Source organism: Ambystoma mexicanum, chromosome 7q (assembly GCF_040938575.1).
Source record: "Ambystoma mexicanum isolate Mex_15411 chromosome 7q, UKY_AmexF1_1, whole genome shotgun sequence".
Taxonomy (NCBI): domain Eukaryota; kingdom Metazoa; phylum Chordata; class Amphibia; order Caudata; family Ambystomatidae; genus Ambystoma; species Ambystoma mexicanum.
The window spans coordinates 176,231,698-176,257,071 of record NC_090941.1 but is presented as its reverse complement, the minus strand read 5'-3'; the positions used below and the strand labels follow the sequence as shown (position 1 = coordinate 176,257,071).

Sequence of the window (25,374 nt, the reverse complement as noted above, 5' to 3'; positions counted from 1 at the left end):
TCCCACTAACCCATCCCCTCTCCTCCCCTTTTTCAGAGCCGCCAGGGGACCACTTCGGTGGTAAGGGTGCGTGGTACAAATGTCCTTTAACATTAACATATTGAACCTATGACCGACTTCATCTGGGACTGCCATATACACTGTGGCATAAGATTAAGGGGCCCTCTGGAAATTTCTTTCAACCTTGACAATTCAAGACATCACCCGTGTGGGCACATTCTCTGGCTTTGTGATAAACTACACAGTCGGAGGTCTTTCCCTTGACAGAGCGCACAAGAGAACCCAAGGGCGAATATCCCCTGCGTTGGGCTCCAGATAAGATGATGTACCTAGGGGTGGCAGGGATTAGGGATAAGGCCTCCCTCTTACAAGAAGACTATCTGGTGCAATCGCAACAGGTTGAGGCTTATTTGGCATGGGCAAGGTCGCTCCCCATCGTTCTGGCTGGCATAATGGCACTGGTTAAGATGATCCTCCTCCCCAATTACGAAATACATATGTCAATTTGGTCATATGGCCCAGGAAGGGCTTATTTGTGAAGCAGGATGCTTCTCTGGCACAATTTCTTTGGCATTAGGGTGACATCTAGAAAAATGGATTTGTAGGACGCTTCCATACGATAGGGGAGGTTTTATGGCACTGCACTTTGACGTTTATTGGCTTACGGCCCAGGCTCAGTTCGCCACCTACTGGTACGGGGGTGACTCCCAACCACCACATTAGATTAGAGGAGTTTGCAGCAGGGGAGGCCAACCCTAGAACCCGAATCGTAGATTCCAAGTAGTGACGATTGCCCATATGACCGTGGTGACCACTGTTGCTTGGTGGAAAATCTTTGACAGAACTCATTACCCACCCATATTATAAATGGCTCCCGTTGCAGAAATGTCTGGGTCTCGGTCCTACATGGTGCAAGTCGCTTGTGACCCATTGAGGGTCTGGGCTTTTGCGTGCTTGTGGACATATTCCCGGAGGGGAAATTCCTAGCACACCGAGACTGGTCCCAGATTGCAGGTAATACTGCATTGAGCCTGTTGCTATACTGTAGAGTCCGGGCAGCTGTAGCAGCTTGGTGTAAGGCTTACCCTTCTGAGCCTTGTTGGGCAAAGTTTGTATGCAGTACCCTGTGGGTACGCTACAAACAACTCTGACTACAGGTATAGGAAACCCAACCTTTGGTATAAGCTTGTACTACTTTTTTAGTAGCGTGTTGAGCGGCCAGGCTCATCTCAAGAGGAGTCAATGTGAGCTGTAGGGGAGTTGCACAGATTCAGTGACAAGTATTCAAATGAACACTTAAACTCAAGGTTTCTTGAATAAACCATTATTAATTTGTCATTTAGAATAAGCCTTCTTCAGAAGTGGGCAATATAATAGTAACCCAAAAATACACTTCAATACTGTACACTTAGTTTCTAAATCAGTAAAGACCCTTTTGGGATGGTCCAGACACAAGCTACACCCTTAGGTGACTTCAGTAGCTAGGGTGCTGGGGACATTAATATCTTACTGTTTGCATTCAGAATACTGTTATAAGTTTGTAAAAGGAAAAGGTTATTAGAACAAGAGACCACAAATATTCTTAAGCCGGCAAATACTTTTGGTTCCTTACTGCAGTCATTCAGTATAACAGGCTAGGCCAATGTCAATGGGCAAAAAGTCTTATAGAATGAAGCACTCTTGGTAGGTAAGTAGAAGGGTCTTTACACAATGTTTTAGAGGTTTTTGAAGAAAAGGAATCAAATGTGGGGCCACAAGCTGATTCTACTTCTAAGTAGAAGATGCAAGCAACTCTACAGCAAGAGGCAAGTTCTCTCAGACTTTGTACAGTACATTCGAATTGAAGAAAAGATGCAGCAGATGGCTTCTGTTCCTGTGCAGTTCTGCAGATCTCACTGTTCCTGGGCCTCAGTCGTGGGGACAAGAGGGAGGACTTCTGGGGACTCCTGCAATGGGACGGTCACCGCTCGCAACCAGCAGTCTTCAAATCAGTGGCTGTTTAGTGTTTCAGCTCCTCGTGTCTACCGCAAATAGCAACAGTGCAGTTCCTGGCTATTGAGATGGACTTTACTTGCTTCTGGTGTCCCGCACTCTGACGGGGATCGGGCTCGGTCAGTCCTGCTTCCTGGGAGTGCGGAGGATCTTCCTGAAGCTCTAGGCCCGATTAAAAGCAACGTACACAATCTGGTGTTACTCTCCCTGGCTATACGGTTTCCAGCAGCAACTCTGTGCAAATTTAACCAGCTCCGAGAAGGATGTCCAGGTGGCTTACTTTGGAGTGGATTGGTTCCACCAACTCAAACAGAGAAGCACCTGCAAGGACGACTCCCCCCCCCCCCCCCCCCCCTTATGAATTTGGAGTTTCAGCACAGCAGCAGGGCTTCACCGGGCACACCAAGGGTCCAGGAGTTGCAGCAGGCGTCCTTTGTTCTTCTTCGTCCACTGGTCGACTGCCTTCCAAGCCAAAAGCCTCGCCTTTTTTCGGTTCTCTCCTATTTATTCCAGCCTAGCTGTCACTCACCCAGCAGGGTGGCTGTCCTAGTCAGTCAGCCGGCCAATCACTACAGAGTAAGTTTGGGTCTCCTAGGAGACTAAGCACATTGTGTTTCTGGCACCTCCCTCACTTCCTGCCTAAAGAGGCAGGGTTTCACTCATGAAGCCTGCCAAAGGCAAAGCGAACAATGGGACCAAACCTGGTTTGGCACGCAGAGTAAATCTCAAGAAGGACCTTTCCACAAAGAAATGCTGAAGAAAAATTGTGGCCATTTTGACACAAATGCCACCCTTGGGTGCTTTACTGCAGCTGCGAACGTAGCCCGTGGTAAATGCCCACCACGGTAGTTAAAATGAAACCACTGCCACCAGCCATTCAGTGAGGAAAGGGTAACATAAAAACGTTACATGAGAAGGTAGACAAAAGGGATACTAGGTAACCCCTCCAACACCCTATTGTAAAATAGTGTGTGCTGGGTCTAGAAAGTTACAAAATCAAGTCAATGTCATTTTACTGCTCTGGGAAACAGTAGTTTATCGCAGAGAGGTATTTAAACCTTTGGCAAATCTGAAAGACTTCCCTGTGCCACTGCACTGAAGGTGCTGTGTGACACAATGTAAAAGATGATGCCTATGGAGTTTGTCAGGCTCCATAACCAAAAGAAACACACATAGCCGAAATCACATTAAAATGCATGAGTGTGGGGAAAAAGGGTCTCGCTTTCTCCAGGTAAAAAAAAAAATAATGAAGTCCTCAAAATCCAGCAAAGTTGCTGGGGGTCTCTAATGTGGAGGGAATTAGCACATTCCTGAGAATTCTCCCCAACAAGCCCGAGTGCGTGGAGCTGGCGCTCACTGCTAATTCTGCTGGCTGTCAAATTACTTATACGTTGTATAAACTGGTATTGAGTAGAGCACCATTGTTACTAAGGCTAGAACCCACTAGGCGGATAATTTAGGTATACTACTAACTGAAGAAAATGTCTCCACACTAAAAATGTATCATTAAATGTTAGATTCAAATTCATGCAGTTCAAACTAGGAACAGATTGTATTACACGCCAGATTGTGTACAATATATCATAACTATTCTCATGTATGGCCAAGGTGTCGGTCCCCAAATGCGGACCATATGCATATGTTTTGGAGCTGCAACAAATTGGTGTGCTTTTGGGAAGAGGTCCAAGATTATGTTGGTGGAATTCTTAGTGGAATATTCACCTGCAGAGGTATTTGGATTATGGACTTAACCACCAAACAGATGTCTCACTTTGTAAATATGGGTTGTATGATTGCTAAACGCTGCATACTCTGGTGGAAGACGGGACCCCCCACACTGCCAAGGCATGGTTGTGTGATCTCACAAGGGCCCAAAACTGCGAGGTAACACATGTAGTTTCACTACCCTGTACGGCTAGACGCAAAGACATACGGCTGGAACTCGAGCATATTTAGCTAAACAATCCCCGGTCTGTGATCCGGACCCAACAACTCCAGAAGTGATGTATGCGATTATTTCCGCCCTGCAAATCTCACCTAGAATTATTGGACTGCACATACCCAGAGAATTCCAATGTCCTGCGCTGACTGCAGTTCTGTAACGTATCACATTAGGGTTGTCTTGTTTGGTGAGCCAAAATAAAGTTTTAAAAGTTCTCCAGCATGGTGTCTGGCATGTATTCACATGCTCATGAATATTCCCAGTTGGGCTGGGAATCCTCTGTAAAGAAAAAAAAATCAGTGTTTTATTTCTGAACTGTCTTTCTCCTAACAGCCAATCACTGAGCTCTGGGTCCTACTGCCCCAGCCAATGATTGCCCTCTACCTAAGCCTCTAATCTGGCAGCCATCTTCAGATTTTTACTGCACGTTCAAGTGTTCGGAGTACCAGTGTTTAGCTCTTGAGCTTTTAGTGCATTTTTGCGTTTTTGGCAGTTTACTCTATTTTTTGGTTATTCGGGCCTTGTGCTCCATTGATCAACCTTCCGATTAACGGGGACCAGTTTTCGAATTCAGTGCCTCTCAAGGGTGGATTTCGTCCTGTTTCTTTGTGGAGGCTTCCAGAAGATCCTCAGGCCTACGCCGCGTAGACCATTTCGGAGGAAAAGGATTAAACTCCCCTGTTCAGGATTTGATGCGGCTTGCACCATGTCTTTTATCGGACGACAAGCATTCAGAGTGCCTCTACTGCCTGTACCTGTCGCACAACGAGGATTGTGTGTTTTGCCAGCAGATAGTCCCTCGCATAATGAGGTATCGGCACAGGCGGTTGAACAAGTGGCTACAGGTTGAAGGCCCCTTCTGTGGGAGTGGTCTCAGCAGCATGCCTCTCCAGGTTCCAAGAAGGCTAAGCGGGCTTCTAAGTCCTTTGAGGGCGCCCCTCATGCAGGGGTCCAATAGAGGGCTAAACACGGAGTCCATTGCCACCGGGATCACCTTTGCGACCGGTTCCTCTGTGGCCAGGGTGTGCGTCTCCCAGCCTCCGTCACCAGTCAACACTCAGGATCTTCGGCCAAGAGCAAGTCTGACCATCCGGGCAAACTCGAAGATCCATGTCGGTCCTACCAGAGAAGTCCAAGTGTGAGTGGGGCTCAGACCCGCCCCCCAAGGAGACAGCCAGGCTGGACAAGGCTCAAGCTCGGAGTGTGAAGGCCCAGGTGCACCCACTAAAGGCCCAGCCTTCCATCGAGGGGGTGGCAGTGTCTCTGGCGAAGGCCGCCGAGGCAGGCTGCGAGACCCTAAGGCCAGGGTGTCTCTTGCTCCCAGGAGGGAGGCTGCATTCTGGCCCATAGAGAACACCCTGGAGAAGTTGCCAGTCATCTCACTGTCCCCTTCACCACTGGAAACAAAGGGTGGGGTCCTCCAGGGCGCGGATATCTCCTCTGAGGAGCTAATCGGTCTGCAAACCATCCTGGAGGAGGGAAAAGGTAGGAAGCAGCCCCTACGACGAACCCAACATCTAAGGTGACGATGGGGACGACAGTCGAGGAAGAGCAGCAAGGCGACTATTTCCTGGTCTCCCAGCTGGTGCCACAGTAGCCTAATCCACCTGCACCTCAGCTGACATCCCCACCTCAAGTACTTCCTAGAGACCCCTCGGTGGACATCCTTTCGGCACTGCATACGCTGGTATCTGAGATCCAGACGAGGATGCCTATTGAGCCGGTGGCCCCGCCTGCAGCGCCAGCGATGGCAGACACCCACACAGTGGCACCCCCGGCCAAGAGGGTGCACCCTTCGCCCGTCTCCTCAGAGGGATGCGACAGATCCAGACACAGCAATGACGGGCACGGATGGCGATTTTTAGGTGCTCTCCTGTCACCGGCGCCCAGATCTTCGCAGCCGACATACATTGGCTCGTTTCACTTGCTCCAGAGCGTCTCAACTCTTTCTTCTCGCTCCGGGGGAGAAAGGCTTCTTATATCAGCGATGTAGACGGCACATGCTTTGGGCACTCTTCAGAAACGGAACCAATCCTTTCGGACCTCAGGCAACAAGTCCCAAAGATCCTCCAAGGTATTTGTCGGGGGTTCCTCTTCTTACCGCCAACCATCTCGCTCTCTGGCCCAGGAGACCAACGGGGGCCACTCCAAGACCTTCGGAGGACAATGTCGCCAGGGTTCCCAAGGCAGCCTGTCGACGTCCAAGCAGGATTGAAACGGCCGTGGAGTCTGGTCCCCACCTGTGCACCCCAGTGGGAGGCCGGCCGGCGAATTTCATCAGCGTGTTGAAGTCCAGCTCCACCGACCGTTGGGTGCTGGCGCTCTTGCCCACAGACGCACCCTGGAATTTCAATGGAAGTTCTCCAAATACCACCTGTGAACCGGCAGGAAAACCACATCCCTCGGCTGTTGCTGGATGCGCAGGCCATGCTAAGGAAAGGCACGATGGAGCTCGTCCCAAAGTACTTTTTTTGGTCTGAAAGACGACCAGGGGCTGGAGGCCCATTCCAGACCTTAGTCGACTGAACAAATGCATCAAGTACCAAAAATGGATGGTTACCCTTCAGCACGTGCTCGGACAGCTGGAAGAGGGACTTCCTGTTGGACTTGGAGGATGCGTACTTCCACATCCCCATTCACAAAGGACACTACATTTCGTGGTGCAAGGGAAGCACTACCAATTCAAGGCCCTGCCCTTTGGATTGAAGTCTGCGCTAAGCGTCTTCAAGTGCCTGGCGCCAGTGGCGGCGCAGTTGTGGCTTTGAGGGATTCTGGTCTACCCTTATCTGGACAACTGGCTCATCCGGGCCAGCTCGAAGGAGATCACCGTCGACCACACAGCGAAGTCTGTGCGCCTGCTGACGGAGCTGTGGTTCTCTGTGAACTATGCAAAGTCCTGCTTGATTCCCTCGCAGGACGCATTTTCTGGGATCCCGACTTCATACCGTCATCCCTGGTGTCTCAGTCAGAGGATAGGATATCCGCCATCTTGGGGGAAAAGTACGACCTTTGGCCCTGAAGATCGCAAGGATGAGGTCGATCAAGTCTCTGCTCGGCATGATGTCATGCATATACCTCATTCAGCTGTGCAGGTTGCGGATGTGTCCACTACAGGAGTTCCTCGACGCCTGTTGGATACAAGTGTCAGGAAGCTTCAAGGACAAGATCACACTGTTTCCGTCGAGCGATATGGTGGTGGGGAGTTTGCGCCAGTCTGTCCGAAGGTGCAGATTTCCAGACCCCAACTTACCAGGTGACGGTTACAACAGACTCCACCCTGCAAGGATGGGAGTTCACACTATAAGTCTTCACGCAAGAGGCCTCTGGCTACCGGAGGACAAGACGTTGCACATCATGTTGGAACTACGGGCAGTGTTTGGGCCTGCAAGTCTTTCCCTCTGTGCCTCAAGGGCAATGTGGTGTGGGTCTTCACGGACCATACAACCACCATGTTTTCGCCCAGGGGATCATCCGCATCCCGTTTCATCTGGCAGGAGTGAAGAACAGTCGCCGACTTGTTCAGCAGGGAGCTGCGGTCTTGCCACAAGTGGGAGCTTCGGCAGGACCAAGTGGATCCCCTGTTCCGCAGATTGGACAATCCCCTGATTGATCAATTTGCAACAGCGACGAGCACCAAGTGCCGGAAGTTTGCCAGCAGGTTTCCCCAGCCGGGGTGCATGGGGGATGCATTCTCATGCCCCTGGGACGGCCTGCATCACCCTTTGTCACCGGTTGGCACACAGACTGTTGCCTGGCCGTCCGCGGGCCCATTCGACCAGAGCGATCGCTGCAACTGCAGCATTCTTGTCTGGTATGCCCGTGCTGGACATCTGCAGGCTTGCTACGTGGAGGTCGACGCGCACATTCACAAGATTCTACTGCGTCGACCGGGATTCCATGGAGTTCAGAGTTGGCCAAGCAGTACTGCGCAACCTGTTAACTTGAAGGTGAACTTGGTGAGGTAAGAGATGCTTATGTTGAGCCTTTGCCGCCTCCCGTGGTTGTACATGTGTGCTGTTTTCTTTTATTCATGAGCATGTGAATCCATGCCAGACCCCATGCTGAAGAAGGAACAAGTTACTTACCTGTAACTGTTGTGCTCCAGCATGGGTCTGGCATCGATCGCATGCAAACCCTCCCCCAGCCCTCTGCGGCTCTTCTCTTGGTCCTACTGCCACTTTACGTGCTACCAAACCTGAAGATGGCTGCCAGAGGGGATTAGGTAGAGTGCAGTCATTGGCTGGGGGCTGTATTACCCAGAGCGCAGTGATTGGTTGTTAGAAGAAAGGCCGTTCAGAAGTGAAAATGATTTTTTTTCTTTACCGAGGATTCCCAGCCTGACTGGGAATATTAATGAGCATGTGAATCCATGCCAGGCCCATGCTGGAGAACAGTTAAGGTAAATAACTTGTTCCTTTTTTGTGTTCAGCAATTGCTGAACATAGGATCCAATTTATTCTTTTTTTTTGTGCACAATGAACCTACTTGGGGGGCAGAGGTTTGTGCTCATATGAATGAAGTGTGCTTCTTGCAGTAATTTTGATTTTGGTCGGTTATTCAGACACTTAGAACAATTTTTACTTACAAACCAATCAAATGATGTTTTAAATGTGTAATTTATAAATATTTATATTTAAGTTACAGTATTTTTGTGAAGGTCCCTTTTCATTGTTACTGGGGTGTAGGTTTGTTTTTAACCATGAACACTTAATACAAAAAGAATAAAGGAGGCTTTTGGGACCTTCAATAAATTGTGGTACTGTCTTGATTTGCTGACATCTGAAGTAGTGTTAAATGTAGCTCTGAATATTTTTTGCTGATGGTAGGGTGAGTGGTGGGATGAAGGCGAAGTGAGCCACACATAAAACAATTCTGTAGCTAGCTCAAAACTTTGCAAAAACTTGCAATCTCCAATGTTTTCAAATATTTTGAATGTATTCAGAATGTTGTTGTAAATCTACCACAGAAGGTGTACTTCTCTTGATGGGGCGAGCAGGATCGGTTTTTATTTCAAACTTGACTTTGCATTGTAGGTTGGTAATCCTATATTCCCTTTGACAGGCTGCCAATGAATCCTGTTACCAAAATGATGATCTGGTTCTCAAATCCTTGGTTGAGATTGCAGATACAGTCCCTAAATATTTACGGCCACACCTTGAACCTACTTTACAGCTGAGCCTGAAGGTAAATATTTATAAAAAGCAGAATGCTTAACTTTTTTGCTCCAAGGAGAGCATACATTGAGCACCTTATTGCAAGAGTGACAATTCTCTACATGCACGTTTTTGTTCTTTGACAACAGTGAATTATCACCCATCAATAGCCAGTGGTGGTTTGTGCCAGAGTGCTTCAGAGCACATTTGGTAGTTGGAAGCATATGGTGAAACATTCAATAGTTTTGGTTCCTGGGTGGATCTTTAGCACTATACAGTTTAACAGTATAGATGTGTTGGATGCAGCATGCTACACTACCCACATTGGCATAGATGTTGCCCTCCAGTCAGTCGTCCATAGACTTTGCAGTCCACAACTTTGGCCTCTGCCTATGACCTGGGTGGAAACTTGCATGGCGATACATATGATTATCAAATGGTCCTCATTAACCAATATCCTCATGTCTGTCTTGTCTTGTTTTTGCAGTTGTGTGCTGACACCACCCTCAGTAATATGCAGCGCCAGTTGGCACTTGAGGTGATAGTGACGCTTTCAGAGACAGCCGCTGCCATGCTAAGGAAGCATACCAGTATTTTATCACAATCTAGTAAGTGAACAGTGCCGTTTTTTTTTTCTATCTTGCTACCTGGGACAAAATATTTTGCAGAGGCTTGACTGTTGCTGAACTCGAAGACTGGATATCTCCCTGTAACCTGATTGGTTAATTTGTATTGCAATTAATGGTATCAGTTTTGCAGTGCACCAATGCCATGTTCTCATGGTCTCTAGGCACGCCAGCCGTTCTTGAAAGAAGTGTTGGGTTAACATTTAAATTTTTATGCTAAATCTCTCAACTGTGAGACCCCCTAGCACTTTGTTGCTGGACTTGTTGATTATTTTTCTATGTTCCTGAGTGAGTGGTAATTTCTTTCCCTCTCCCTTCATGGGTGTCCTTTTTTATGACTCACTTTTTATTTTTAGAACTGTACTTTCCTGTAACTTTTTGGGCATCTGCATTTTCCACTAATCTCCGCCTCAGATCATTACCCAGGGGCCGGCAGCTCTTGCAGCAATTTCACATGACGCTCCACCACTCTCCACCCAACAACACTAGAACCCCAGGTAAGCCAGCAGCTTTTGTTGTGTGGCTTTCCTGTTCCACCAACACCCCACCCACAACAACACTCAACCCTACAAACATCCAAGCTAAGCCAGCAGCCTTCGCTGTGGCTACACTCGCCTCACACCCACCGCGAAACCATGCCCACCGATCCACATGAGACCATTAGCACAAGCACATCAACTATTCACTGCCTCCGTCAACCCGCAACACTCAACCTGAAGCTCACACCACTAGCAACCCCCTCCATAACCCTATTCCCCAAGCTAGGGCCAACAAGCCCTCGATGACAAACACTATCAGCTGTAACACACAGCCTTTCATGCCTAGGCCCCCCTCCATCTACCTAATTCGACGGGATAACCCCTTCCGTTTGCTAGTTTGTATGCAGACCCTCCGAAACCTGGGGCTACCTGCTGATCTTAGAGGTTTTTCAATTAGGCACATCCCCCTTGGTTACCATATGACAAAACGTACTGCAGCGGGACACCCAGGGCTTGCTACTCAAGGATTCTCTTCTTAGCCTCCCACTCGGATTGCACTGTTAGGGTGGGCTCACTTGTTTAGCCTTGTACTCATTGCATTGTCAGATGTGGGCCTCTCCCACCGTGCAGGACTCTCAAATCTGGTGGACCTTGGCCTTGTTCTTAGACCTTCGACACAGGCCGCAGGGCACGGCCAAGCATCCATGCATGATTGAATACGCCTAAGCACATCCGGCCTAGTGCACACATGTTAATGTTAATGTTAAAGGTCATTTGTACCGCGCACTGTCACCACTGGAGTGGTCCCCTGGCGCTCTGGCGGCTCTGAAAGAGGGGGGGGATGGTGGGTTAGTGGGTGGAGGCTGGAAAAGTGCAAGATTGCAGTGATGTGCTGTTGGCAGCCTCAGCCCGGTGGTTCCGTCGGCTGGGCCTGGGGTGTATGCGGCCGGTAGTCGTCGTGTGCTGATGTGCGAGTCTATGTGTTTTTTTTTGTTTTGTTGTTGCAGTGTAGTGAAGTTCGTGCGGTTTGCTGCGCTAGAGGTTTGTGGTTGTGTTTGGTTTGGAGTTTGAGAGGTGTATGCAGAGAAGGAAATTGTTAATGGTATTCGTTAGTCATCTCTATCCTGGACTGAACCGTGTAATCTTACCCGACGGGATGCTTGTACACCCTGAGCCTCAGGAGGTATGTGCCCGATTTTCCATTCGAGGCCGTTTGAGGATCTAGCTGCCCCCTCCGCCCGCTCCCTTAATAACCTTGCATGCTCCTCCCCCCCTCCACATGACTAGCGCCGCTGCTAGTGTCCATACACCCGGTTGTGTGGTGATTGGTGGTATATTGTCTGTTCCACAGCCTCGTGGGACCTAGTTGTGGCTGTAAGGGCGGTGGGGGATGGTAAGGGTTGGCTGGAGTAGTTGTATCCGTTTCTCTGTGTCTCGCGGGTGGACCCCTGTGTCCAGCGTCAGCCCTGTTGGTGCCCCGGGTACTTCTGTCGGTTCTAGCGGTTTGTCACTGTCCTTTTTTGATGATTCGTTTGTCTTATTGTTTTGGATTTATTCTCCGGTGTTGAAGAGGTAGGTTTTTAGTAATTTTCTGAATTTAAGGTGGTCTTTGGTGTTCCTTATTAATTTTGGGATGTTGTTCCGGCCAGACTGATACATCTGATGTGCCTCAACACCTCTTATCACTAGCACGCAGCAACCACCACCCGAAAGGATGGTATACTTGGTATAGCTGACTCTCTCTAAACAATACATTCTATCGCCAACCCTCAACAGCACCCACCCATGTGTCTGACCTCTCGGGCTGCTAAGTCGAGCCTTGCCAGCCACTGAAGTCCTAAAATGGCAGTATGCACACACCGCCTAAACTAACACCCCTAGAACTTTCAATGACATAGACTACAGTCCCCAAGGCCATTCAACCAAGGAAAAGCGAATTGAGGCCACACAAGTGGGGAAAGAGCGCTATATAAATACACAATATTGTAGCATACAGCACTTAGTGTTGCAGGTTTGCCCCTTGGGTTCACCTTTTATTTTCTCTTGGGTAGCTTGTGAGCTACTGTTCCCAAGGGTGGAAGGATTCTTTATATCCTTTCTACAATCCCCTTTGTGAGATCAGCATACCCCACCTCATTAGGAGTGCTCGGGAGATATAGCATTCCCTTTTTCACTGCTCCTGTAACCTTTCTGTTGGTGACAAGCTTACTGTTATGGCTGGTGGCAGTGGACATGTTTTACATTTTGTGACACAATGCACAGAAGGGTTGCCATTCATCTAGAATGGTGGCTTTCTTTTTTTGCCATTTTTAGTATGTTTGTCCTTTCCTGGTCCTGCTGTGCTGGGAGGGGGGCGGGCGTGGGGGTTGGATTCTTGTCTTCGGCAGGAACCCTTTTTGTAGACTTCCGAGGATCCAGTGTCTGAAGGCTGAAAATGAGGAGTCAAACTTTGCAGCCCTTTGTCCTCTGGAGTGCCTGTCTGGAGCCAGTACTAATTGGGAAGCTGGCTGTCCTGAAAGGACAGCCCCTCCAAGTTTGAATGTAGCATGTGCTGATTGGCTGGGTTTCTAGATGAATGGCCTGGATCTGGAAGTTGAAGATAAGTTGACCACTGGAGCTGAATCCGATGAAGGGAAGACTGCTGTAGCTGATTCCAGCAACCAGAGGTGCCTGCTGAGTATCCGCTGCCTGTTGGGACCCTTTGAGTCCACTGACTGAGTCTTGGACTAGTGGGACCAATTTGTCTTCAGACCGGCAGGTTGAGCCATCCCACAATTGGCTGCAACCTTCCTGGGTTGCGAACCACCAATATCCCGGGACCTTGAGGCAGTGCTGTGCAACGTCTTCCTGTGGAATCTTGCTGAAACTTCAGTGTAGTCCTGTTGGACCTCCAGAAGCAAGATTCCACTCCTTGAAGTCTCTCACCAGAGTGCTGGACCAAGATGGCAAGGGGAATCGATCGGACAGCCGTTCTACATCTGGTGACTTGATAAGGGTGTTAAATCCACAGAGCTGCTCGAGGTATCAAAGAATTCTTTGGGAGCCTTTTCTGTTTTCTGCTGCAAGATCCCATCCAGTGTCCTTTTTCGTCACCACGACCAAGTATTCAGAGACTGGGTCGTATGCTGCTGCATTGTGAAGGTGTCCATCTGTCAGAGGTAAATACTGTCTGGCTAGTGTGGTGATTAGTGTAGTTGGGAGTTCGCCCGTTCCGTTCGCCCAGGCCTAATGCTGGAACACAACTAGGGAGCCTTCTACGAAGTCCCAGAACACTTTAAAGTCTGTACATACTTGTTGGACGAGAAGCATTAGATTGTTCATGGATTCACAGCATGTGAATATTTCCTGTCAGGCTGGGAAACATTGGTAACTTTAATATAGTGGTTTTCCTATGGAAATATTTTGACACCTTGAGTGTCCCATCGACGACTTTATGGCTGACTTAGGCCGCACCAATGGGACGTCCATTATATAGCCCGCCCCTGCGGCTTTCCTTAAGTTTTCGTATTCCAAACTGTTTGGAATCCCCTTGTGGTCTTTCCAGAGAATTCATTTTGTCTACACAGCCTTCGCTGTTTCCAGTATTTCAGTACTTCTAGGTCCTGTGTTGTCACCTGTAGGTCCAAATAAGTCATTATTTCGTCCGTGTGCGGCCATACGGACTGTTTGCACTGTTTCTACCCGAATCACTCTGCTGAGAACTGTGCCATCTGTCGGGGTTATCCCAGAAGAGTAAATGATGGGAACAGGCGATCAGTTTTGTGGGCTGAACGAGGGGGCCTATCTGGCTTCGGAGGTGGAATATTCCTGCGGGGGCAGGTTCTCTACTTCTTCGGCCAAGTGATCGCCATAGCTCAAGAGGGCGCGGTCGGCAGAGCCACCGCCTAAGAAGCAACACACTGAGGCCAGGCCGGTGTCGGATTTGGGAAAAGGTAGTGAGTCTTCAGTGGCACGACTGGTGCAGGGTCGGGGCCCCTATCTCTCAAGGCAATTCTGCGCCAAGGGCGGATAAGCCGAAGGACTCAAATTCGTGCCCACAAAGACTTGTGGAACTGACTCTCAAGGCCTCTGCATCCGAAAAGAAGTCCAGGTCTCATTCAGCCTCCTCGTTGACGAAGCAGTCGTCTTCCAAGGACATGACTCACTCCTCTTTGGGCCATGAATCATTGAAGCACTGGTTAAAGTCCTTGTCCAAGCAGCCCTCTTCTCCTATCAAGGATGTGTCAGTGCCAAAGACCGCGCCAACGGCTGACCTGTTATTGTCCCATCCACCTACTACAGCCTCCTCGACGAGGGCAAGTCCAACAGCTTCAACATCGACGGCCCTGTCTATGACCCCGCTGGCGACAGAAATGCATAAGTCCCGGCGAAGTTGGTGGCGGCTGTGGGTCAATCGTCTCCCCGGGATACGACGTGGCATGCGGGGGCAGGATTTACGTCCATACTCCTGCCTCTCCCGGTTTCGGGAAAGCTGAGTGGGTTTTAAGTCCTTTGAGGGCGCCCCTCCCACGTGGGTCCAACAAAAGGCCAAGCACTGCCAATCCGCTACCGTCGGGAGCGCTGTTGCGGCAGGCTCCTCGGCGGCCAGGGCGCATTCGACATCCCCAGCTGCATCGATCTCCAGGCAATGCTCCGGATCTTCAACCAAGAGGAAGTCTGATCACCGCCGAGCAAGCGCAAGGTGGTCCCGGAGACTACCAAGGAGAAGGCCAAACTGGGTATGGTGTCCGGCCTGCCCTTGGTGGAGAAGGCCTAAGGGGACCGGGCCTCCGACCTGACCCCTAAGGAGAAGGCCAAACAGGACAAGGTGTCTAGGGTGACCACGAAGGCCAAGCAGGACAAAGGGCCTGACCATGAAAGCCCAGGTGCACCAGACGAAGGTGGCTCTTTCCATCGAGGTGGTAGCGTCCCTTTCGAAGGCAAGAGTGTCCCTCCCTCCGAGGAGAGACTGCATTCCAGCCCATTGAGGACCCCAGAGAAGATGCCGGTCCTCTCCCCGAGACCGTCCCCTCTGGACGCAAAGAAAGTGGGGGGAGGCGTTTAAGTCCTCCAGGGCACAGATATCACCTCCTGAGCAGGAGGAACTCGTTTACCTCCAGACCATCCAGGAGGAGGTGGCGACGAGAGAAACATCGGAGTCGCGCCCTATGATGAGGGCGACGGCTCGGATACCTTTTTAGGAAGGCGACGGAGGGCCTCATGACTACTAGGGGCCTGGCCCTGCTCCCACGCCCCAGCTACCTGTCCCTACACCACAGTTACCACCTAGAGATCTTTGAATGGACATTCTCTCCAACCTTCATACACTTGTATCTGAGATACAGAAGAGGATGCAGTGGTGCTGACTGCCCCGTTGACAAGGAACCGCCATCCAAGAAGAGCCACCCACTGCCTCCTTGCCACCTGTCGCCTCTGCCACACCCAACAAGTGAGACATAGACCGACTGGCACAGACGGGATGGGGGGTGGGGGGGGCCCTCCATCGCCTCCGCCCAGGTCATCTGCCAGACAAGATGGGAGCATCGGAGCTGTTCCAGCTCACGCCAGAGAAGGAGGAATGCTTCTTATACCAGTGCCGCAAGGCGAAGAGGAAGACCATCCTTTGTCCTGCTCCTGGATGACATTTGGGACGAAGGACTGGTGCTCATGAAGAACCCTTCCACGGCCCCAGTGAAGAGGGGCCGCCTAGAGGAGTACAGGGTGCCGACTACGCGCCTAAGTGCTTGCAAGACCAGCAGTCGACGGACTGTGGTTTCTGCAGCGGCCAAGAAGTAGTCGGGCTCTACGTCTTCAGCAGCATCCACCCCTCCTAATGAGGGGAAGAAGTTGGATGCAGTGGGAAGGCAATCTATTCTGCAGCGATGACCATCAAGGCCGAACGCCCTTGCAGCGTGCTATGACCGGGAGCTGTGGTTCAAGCTCTCACCTCCGCTGGACTTCCCCGGACGCTAAGTGGTCAGAGGCATTGGAGATTCTACAAGAGGGCGAGGTGGCCTCGGACCACGCCATCACGGTGGCCACGTACATCGCAGACGCAGGTGTCCGCCAGATGGGCAATGGAGTTTGATTTTGCCGCTATGGCTGGCTCAAGGCCACCAACTTTCGACAGGAGGCCCAGACAAGGGTTTTGGACATGATCTTTGATAGACTATTTTTTTGGGGAAGGCTGTGGATGAGCCTCTACAGGCCATCAAGGCGTAGACGGCACGTGCCCTGGGCATGCTACACCACCGATGGCCAACCTTTCGGTTCTCAGGAGGCAAGTCTTACTGATCTTCGAAGGGTTACTATGGGGATCCTCTTCTTTCCGCCAACCCTCCTGCTACTCGGCCCAAGAGACCAACAGGGGCCACTCCAAGGCCTTTGGAGGAGGATGTCGTCTTTGCCAGGGACCCCAAGGTGGCCCGTCGACCTCCAAGGAAGAATGAACCGGCCGGGACATCTGGCCCCCACCCGTGTCTTCCAGTGGGAGGCCGGCTGGAGAACTTTCAGTGTGTGGAAGGCCATCTCCACCGACCATTGGGTGCTGGACGCTCTCACCCACGGACACTCTGGTGTTCCAACGGAAGTGCCCCCAAATACCACTAGTGGCCCAGCAGGAAAACCACGTCCCTCGGCTCCTTCTGGAGGTTCGGGCCATGTTAAAGAAAAGGGTGATGGAGCTAGTTCCTACTCTGGGGCTCTGGAGTGTTTTCAAGGTACTTCCTCGTGCGAAAGAAGTCTGGGGGCTGGAGGCCCATTCTCGACCTGTGACGACTGAACAAATGCATAAAGTCCCAGAAGTTCGGATTGTTCACTGTTCAACATGTGCTCTGACAACTGGAGGAGGGAGACTTTGTCGTCATTTGATTTTGAGGATGCATACTTCCAGATCCCCATTCGCAAAGAACACAGCATGTTTCTGCACTTCGTTCAGGGGAGGCATTACCAATTCTAGGCCCTTCCCTTCGGGTTGAAGTCGGCGCGCAGTCTTCTGGCGACAGTGGCGGTCCATCTACGACTACAAGGGATCCATGCCTACCCGTACTAGGACGACTGGCTCATCCAGGCCAGTTCAAGAGACATCGCTGTTGACCACACAATCGAGGACCATCCGCCTACTGATGGATCTGGGGTTCTCAGTGAATTATGCAAAGTCCTGCTTGACTCAGTCGCAGGAAGCGCTGTTCCTGGGATCCCGGCTCAACGTGGTGTCATGCCTGGCGTCACCGTCCGAGATTAGCAGCCATCCTGGGCAAGGTGCAACAGCTTCTAGCTCTGAAGGCCGCCACAGTGGTGGCCCTCAAGTCTCTGCTCAGCATGTCGTCATGCATTTATCTCATCCGACTCTGCAGGTTACAGATGCGCCCACTGCATGAGTACCTTGACGCCTGTTCCAACCAGGTGTCGGGAAGCTTCCAGGACAGGATTGGGCTCGACAAGGCTTTCCGTTGGGCGATAAGGTGGTGGGGAGTGCGCTCGAATCTGACCGGAGATGTGATTTCCAGACCCCACCGCACCAGGAGACTGTCACGACGGATGCTTCCCTGGAAGGATGGGGACCCCACACCAGAAGTCTTAACACCATAGGCCTGTGACTTCCGGAGGAGAAGATGTCACACATGTTTTGGGCCCTTAAATCGTTCCTGCCATCCCTCAAGGGCAAGGTGGTGAGGGTCTTCACAGACCATACCACCACAATGTTTTACATCAGGAAAAAGGAGGGCACCAGATCCCAGCGCTCTCTCCCAAGAGGCGCAGTACTTATTTCACTAGGCTGTCACCCAGGGGATGTTCCTCATCCCTTTTCGTCTGGCAGGAGTAATGAACACGGTCGCTGACTCTCTTACCACAAGAGGGAACTTCGGCAGGACCTAGTGGAGAACCTGTTCCTCATATGGGGCAATCACCAGATCAACTTGTTTGCGACGAACACCAAGTGCCGGAGATTTGCCAGCAGGTTCCCCCAGCAGGGAAGCATGGGGGATGGATTTTCATTTCCTTGGGAAGGCCTTTCTGTATGTGTTCCCTCCTTTTGCTGTTGCTTTGAGTCATCGGTCAACTCGGACGGTGCCGGATGATCCTCATTGCACCACCATGGCCGAGGCAGATCTGGTACCCGGACCTTCTCAGCATGTCCGCGTCCCCACCAGTCAAGCTGCCAGTGGTTGTGGATCTTCTCACCAGGGGTGGAGGTGGCATTCTTCACCACACTCTTAGATCTCTGAACCGGAAGGCCTGTCTCCTGCAGCGCTAGAATTCGGTGCCTACGATCTCCCAGCGGACTGCAATGGAAGTTCTCAGCAAGGCTAGAGCATTGACTACTTTGAAATGCTACGGACTCAAGTGGAAGAGATTTGCTATTTGGTGCCGTTCCCATAAGATCGACCCTCTGAGTCAAAAGCCCCTCAAGTACTTCCATATTTGCGGTTGTTGGCCAAATCGGGGCTGGCTCATGCCTCCATCGTTTTTCTGGCGATGGCGACTATCTCCCGCTACACCAGATCCCCCGGATGACCCTCCTTGTGGTCGCACCGGTTGGTCAAGAAATCTGTCAAGGGACTATTCTGCTCATTCCCAGCAGTGAAGGCCCCGGGGTGGGAGCTCAATGTGGTACTTACTGGGCTCATGGGACCACCGTTCGAGCATATACATTATGTTCTGCTCAAGTTTGTCTTGGAAAACTGCTTTTCTCCAGCATGGGGTCTGGCATGGATTCACATGCTAATGAATATTCCCCATCAGGCTGGGAATCCTCGGTAAAGAAAAAATCAGTTTCACTTCTGAACTCTCCTAAAAACCAATCGCTGGTGTCTGGGTCATACTGCCCACACCCCTACCCCCCCCAAACCAATGACTGACCTCTACCTAAGCCCCTCCTCTAGCAGCCATCTTCAGATTTGTACCGCACGTTAGACTGGGAATCCTCATGATTAGCTTCTGGCTTTTTGCGCTTTTTCTTAGTTTATTCTATTTTTCCAGTCAATTGTGCCTCAAGCTCCATTGATCATCTTCTAACTAAAGGGGACCCCCTTTTTCGGACTTTTCTATGCCCCTCAAGGGCAATTTCTCGTTGCGTGCCCTTCTGCGAGGATTCCGGAAGATTCTTTGAGTCCTACTCCGTGTGGACATGGCTGAAGGTAAAGGAGAATCAATGCCTCTATCCAGGATCTGCCCTGGATGTGGACTACAGAACCTTTTCTTGGACGATCGGCACTCCGGGCCTCTACTGCCTACATTCCAAGCAAATGCACGTAGAAGAGGCCTGTGCGCTGTGAAAGGATATGGTGCCACGCACCATGAAGGGCCATTGCAAGCGGCTCCAGACGAAGACCCCGACTGCAGGTGAGTCCCGGCAGCAAGCCTCACCCAGCAAGAGGAAATCTGAGCGGTGTTCTAAGACCTTTTGAGGGTGCTCCGGCGACGGGGGCCCAACATATAAGGCAAAGCACTGCGAGCCTGCGGTCACTGGGAGCGCCTTTTGGGACGGGCTCCTCAGCAGCCAGGTCGGGAATGGCATCTTCGGCACCTTTAACAATGAGCCAATGCTCTGGGTCAGCGAAGAGGAAGTCGGACCATCCAGGTAAACTTTTGGAGACACGACGGAGTAAGCAAAGGGGGACAGTGCGCTGACCCTCCCTCCACAGTGAAGGCTTCAAGCGTGCCCGTGCTAGTGAGAATGCTCATTTATGTCTAATTTCCCTCCCCTAGTGAGTCCCTCATCAGCTTTGCTGGATTTCTGGGGTATATTTTTTCCACATGTTAAGTGTGAGCCTTTTCCCACTCTTACATGTGTATTTCTACTGTTTGTGTGATCTTCGGCTACACCACTCCATGATCCCCACTTTTTGTTACACAACACCTTCAGTGCAGTGACACAGGGTTGTCTTTGAGACTTCCCACTGACTCCATTTTTCTGGGGCTGACTACTGTCCCCCAGAAACATGTAAAGTTGCCATTAACTTTATGTAGTCATTTAAACTACAGATCCAGTACACCCCATCTTACATGGAGTATTGGAAAGGGTTAACTCCTATCCCTTTGTGTCTGTGCCTCTCTGAGCTTTATTTTGCTCTCAACACTAAGACTTGGCTGATGGCAGTGGTACCTACCCCAACTTTTCTACAGCGATTATTCTATATTAACGTGGTACTGTTCTAGACTATTGTATTAGACCTCAAACTTAAACCTGCTTGACCAAATTTTTATTTTGGCTCCGGTTGGGTTTTATCGCCATTTCTTTTTGTTAAAGTCCTTCCTGTGTCTTACTTTGCACAGCAAACCAGGTTTGCGTCCTTTGTTCGCCAACCTTTGGCGGGCTTCTGTCCAGAAGCCCTCCTTTGGCGTCTGGTTGTCTAGGTGAGCTGAATGTGAGAGAGGGGTTTAGTCACCCCTGCACAGGATCTCCTTGGAGACCCGAGTCGCACTTTGTGTCGATTGGCTGAGGTGTTTGTCTGGGCCGGACAACCCCCCTGCTGAGTGATTGACAGCAGGGCTGTGTGAATGGGGATTTTGGCATAAAAGGAAGGACTCTTGGGCTGGAAGTCAGTAGTCACTGGAACTGCAAGGAACCTAAGAGAAGCTGAGAAGACGGCTGCTGCAACTCCCGACTCCCGGTGAAGCCCTGATGCAGTCCTGAGCTATCTACCCTTCAACGACAAGAGAAGATCCAGTCTGGAGTTGTCTTCCTTTGAGCCTGGTGGCAATCAACGGCTCACCTTCCACAGCCAGAGGATCCTCTTCTTGGTCGAAATCGCTGCACACCGCTGTAGTGGTCCAGATAGCCATCTGAAGAGCGCCTCCTGTTTTAAAGGAGCACACCTTTTATTCACTGTTGCTTTGCTGCTGCTGGCTTCATCCCTGGGTAGTGCAGATCGCTCCAGACGACGTCCTTGTCCCCACGACAAGCTTCAGGAACAGTGAGTCTGCAGGAACTACCAGGAACAACTGCCGTGGCACCAGATTTTCTTCATACGAATAAGGTACTGTGTCCAACTTAGAGGAACTAGGCTGAACCCTTTTCTCCTCACCAAAGGCTTGCCCTCGTCTTCCTTCCCTCTTATAACTTTTGCTTCCCTTTTGACAATATCTAAGAACTCCTGGCGATCTCGAATCGTGAACTTTTCTAACCTTGCTATCCTCTAACAGGACCCCTGTCTCATTGATACTCTTGCAGGCCTATTGACTCATTTACGTTTTAGAAAGTGGCTCTTGATTCTATCTGCCTTGACAAAAGTATTGCCTATGATTTTTGTTCCCAACTCTCGTGTTAATTCATGTGCTAAGTGTGTTTGACAATGGTAACCTTTCTTCTCGCGGGTACGCTTCTCTTCAGTAAGACCAAACTGTCATTGCGTAATAACCCCCAGTAACGTCTTTGTTTCACAACACCGGTCTGTCAAATCCAAAGGTACTTACCTTTAAATTGTTCCGCACAAGGGGAATTGGTTGTGTAGTGTATTTAAAGTGTGGTTTTAATTTAATGAAGTGAAGTTTTTTGTGAACAGATGTTAGGCAGAATCCTGTGCAGTTCCCTTAGGGAACACTGCAAAAAGATTAAGACTACAGGAGTAAGCAGTAAACCCGATTGGTAGCAGTCTGTACCACCCAGATTTACCTGATAGCTGTGGCTGAGCAGTCAGACTTCTCTCAAGATGAGTAGGGCAGTATACAGAGCATACACAATCGGGCTAAAAACACAGTAGAACAAGTAAACACTGACCAGAGCTTTGGTATCAAAAGTATATACTTATTTAACACACTTTAAGAAATACACTAGCACTATATAGCAAAGCAAGTTCAAACACAATCAACAAAAGTATACACACCTCCCTTAAGAATTATTAAACAAGTCTAAGTTGAAACACCACTTATTTGCAAAACAGAGGCGAGCGTGTAACCTAGATGGCACTCCAATAATTAGGTTAAAGGGAGAGAAAAAGGCAGGGCATAGTAATAAGTTACCAACACTTTTATAAGACCACAGCAAGTTGGTGAAGGCAGTCTACTGTAAAGCCAAAGTTCATAGGCCAGGCCCACTTTAAGTGGAGCAAGGTGAAATGTGCCCAAGATCACACAGTAAAAAATGCACTAAAAGTCTTTGCAGAATGTTCAAAAGAGGTTGGTACGTTGTAGAAAGATAAAGTTGGGTCTGGAGCTAACCCAGTTGGAAAGCCAACGATTTAAGGGTCACCTTTAGCAATCCGTTGAAAGGGAGGCCAGGTGGAACACAGTAACTTAAATAGTGAGGAAGCTCCAGCGGTGGCAGTTGTTCCTGACGGTGGTTGAAGTTCGTGGTTTCGACCAGGGGAAGAAAGGATCCCGTCGAGGAGAAAACGTGGAGTCATTGCACTGCACAGGGATGAAACCAGCCACGGAGTTCTTGGTTAAAAGGTGCTTTCCTTTTATTCGGGGTCACAGTGGTGAAGCTTGGCTATCAGGCCGCCGGGATGCTTGGCACAGGCGATTCAACCAAGAGACGTCCTGGAAGGCGAAATGGCTAACTGGTTGGTCCCACCAGCTCCAAGGAAGAAGACTCGTCCAGCAGAAGATCTTCTCTTGTCGTCGGGAAAGTGGTGAGGTCGTTGCAGCAGGGCTCCACCGGTGGTGTCGTTGCAGATGGCTCAGCTTCTCCCCTCTTCGGATTCTTTAGGTCCTGTGGCGACTTGTGAAGTTCCAGTCCCCAAAGCCCTGCTTTTATGCAGAAAAACCCCCATTCAACTGCTTAGCTGTCACTCAAACATGCTAAGTGGTGAGCCGGCGGCTCACACTGGGCCAATCGGACTAGAGTGCGACTTGAGTTGCCGAGGCAACGCAGTCCAGGGTGCCTATTCCCCCCTCACACACATTCTGTGGACCCCAGACAGAGTGGCACCATTTGGAGGGCTTCTGTGGAGAAGCCCGCCAAAATAGTGGAAGAAAGGGCTCGACTTGGGTTAGTTTCAGAGACGGACACACACGCCATTTTAAAACCGAGTTCTGGCAAAAAGACCCAACCAGTGATTTAATATTAAATAAATAAAACAGCGGTATCTTTAACATTGCCTCCAAAAAGTGGTGCGTTTAAAATGAATGGGAAAATCCCATAGGAAATATTCCGGTGGAATATTTCTAGTGATAACCACGGCCACCAGCCAGAAACTCGACAGGGGGGGGGGGAGCCTGGACAGTGCCCCCTTGAAAACAGATCCAGGGGCAATCTAATTAACCCCTTCCAGTACTTCCACAATATGATGGTTTGTACTGGTTCTGTTCACAAATTTGGACTAATAAAGCCAATGGTGACTTCACATGCCCTGGGAGACAGTAGTCAGTCCCAGGGTATGGAGTCTGTTTGGGGGTCACTGTGACAACCCTGTTACTGCAGTGAGGGTGCTGTCTAACACACATACAAAAACAGATACCCTACGGAGTAAAAGACCCCATAGCCCATACAAAGTCAAAGATATCTCAAATCATGCCTAAGAGTGGGAGGAAAAGAGTCTCGCTCTTAGCAGGAGAAAAAAAAAAACAAAAATCCAGCAAAGCTGCTGGGGGACTCGCTAGGTTTGGGAAATTGGCCTTAAAAGAGAATTCTCCCTAACAGATGGTCTACAAATAAATTTACTTTTTACTCAAAAGCCTTTGAGTTGGTGTTTGCTTGAGTCACAGTAATTGTAGTCCTTTGTGTACTCTCTACTACTGCTAATTTGATCTTTCGATAAGTCTGATTGCTCCGCTACTGCTACCACTCTGTGTAGTACAGGCTTGTACCAAAGGTAAAATTGTACTACCACCTGTAGTTTTAATCTTGTGTAGTGGTCCCTAAGGGCACTGCCCAGGATTCTGCCTAACAGCCCGAGGAAGTGAAGGCCCAGGTGCACCAGGCGAAATCTTGCCTTGAAGGAGTGGTGGTGTCCCTAGCGAAAGCCGCGGGTTCGTAGTAGGCAGCCCCTAAGACGAGAGGCTTGCTGCCTGCTCGGAGGGAATGGTCTCTTCTACCCATTGAGGACACCAGTGAAGACTATGCTGATCATCGCCCCTTGACCGGCCCCGCTGGTCGAGCAGAAGTGGGCGAGGGGGGGGGCCTGGTAGTCCTTCAAGGCTCGGACATCTCTGAGGAGCTTTCTGGTCTGAAGGCCATACTGGACTAGAAGTTTGTCGAGGCCAGGTCCTACGGGAAGGACCCCGGCGAGGCGGATGTGGAGAGCCGAGAGGAAACTGACGAGCTGCAGGGCGGTGAGGAGCCAGAGGACAGCACGCCACTGCCATTTCTCCTGTTGAAACCACTGCAGCAATCGGCATACATCCTACAGGCACTGCACACCTTGTGCTCAGAGATCCGGACACGGATGTCCCTGTTGCCGGCGGAAGATCCCACGGCAGGAGTTCACCCTCCACCTCCTTGTCATCCTTCGCTGCTATCCACTCCTTCGAGGGATGATACGGAACTGGATACGGCAACGACGGGCAAGGCTACAGACGGTGACGATGGAGTGGCCCTACTGTCTCCAGGGCCTCACCGCCTGACGAGATTGGCTATTTCCATGATCTCTAGGGCCTCGGAAATGTTCCAACTGGCTCCTGAGGAAAAGGAAGGCTTCCTGTACCAGCGCCGGGAGGCCAAGAGGTAGACTGTGCTTTCAATCCATCTATTGGACACCATTTCAGACGAGGGACTGTCTCTTATGAGGAACCAGTTGTCGGCCCTGGCGAAGAGGGACCAGTACAACAAGTACAGGGTGCCGGACTCTGCACCCAAGTGTCTCAGATCCCAGTCGTCCCCAGACTCTAGTCTCGGCGGGGGATGAAGAAGTCTTCTGTATCTTAAGGGTCGACGCCCACCCTCCCAATTCTCGCCCCGCCTGGATGGCGAGGGAAGGAAGCTGGACGCCATGTGATGACAATCAAGGCAGGCAACGCCCTAGCCAACGTGGCCTGTTATGCCGGAGCTATGGTTCAAGATCGCCCCCTCCTGGACGTCCTTGCCGACAAGAGTGGAAGCGCTGGAGATCCTGCAGGAAGACAAGGTGGCATCGGAACATGCCATCACGAGGGCTCTAGCTTCCGCCAGGATGTACTGTCGAGGGTGTTGGACATGCCCTTCGACGGGGACACTTATTCGGCAAGACTGGACTTGTCTCTTCAGGCCATCAAGGTGGATACCGAGACGGCTCATGCTTTGGGCACGCTCCAGCAGCAACAGCCATCCTTTCGGACCTCCG

At 50.5% G+C, this 25,374-nt stretch overlaps 1 protein-coding gene across 1 annotated transcript in view; it reads left to right on the top strand.

Annotated features, from left to right (window-relative positions):
• The window catches only part of IPO5 (importin 5), a 1,138,249-nt gene that overhangs the window by 339,662 nt on the left and 773,213 nt on the right, over nt 1-25,374 (top strand). Inside the window, exons 7-8 of the mRNA XM_069640466.1 lie at nt 8,996-9,118; nt 9,575-9,695. Coding sequence (XP_069496567.1) covers nt 8,996-9,118; nt 9,575-9,695 — 244 coding nt within the window. The remainder of the gene's footprint in view (nt 1-8,995; nt 9,119-9,574; nt 9,696-25,374) is intronic.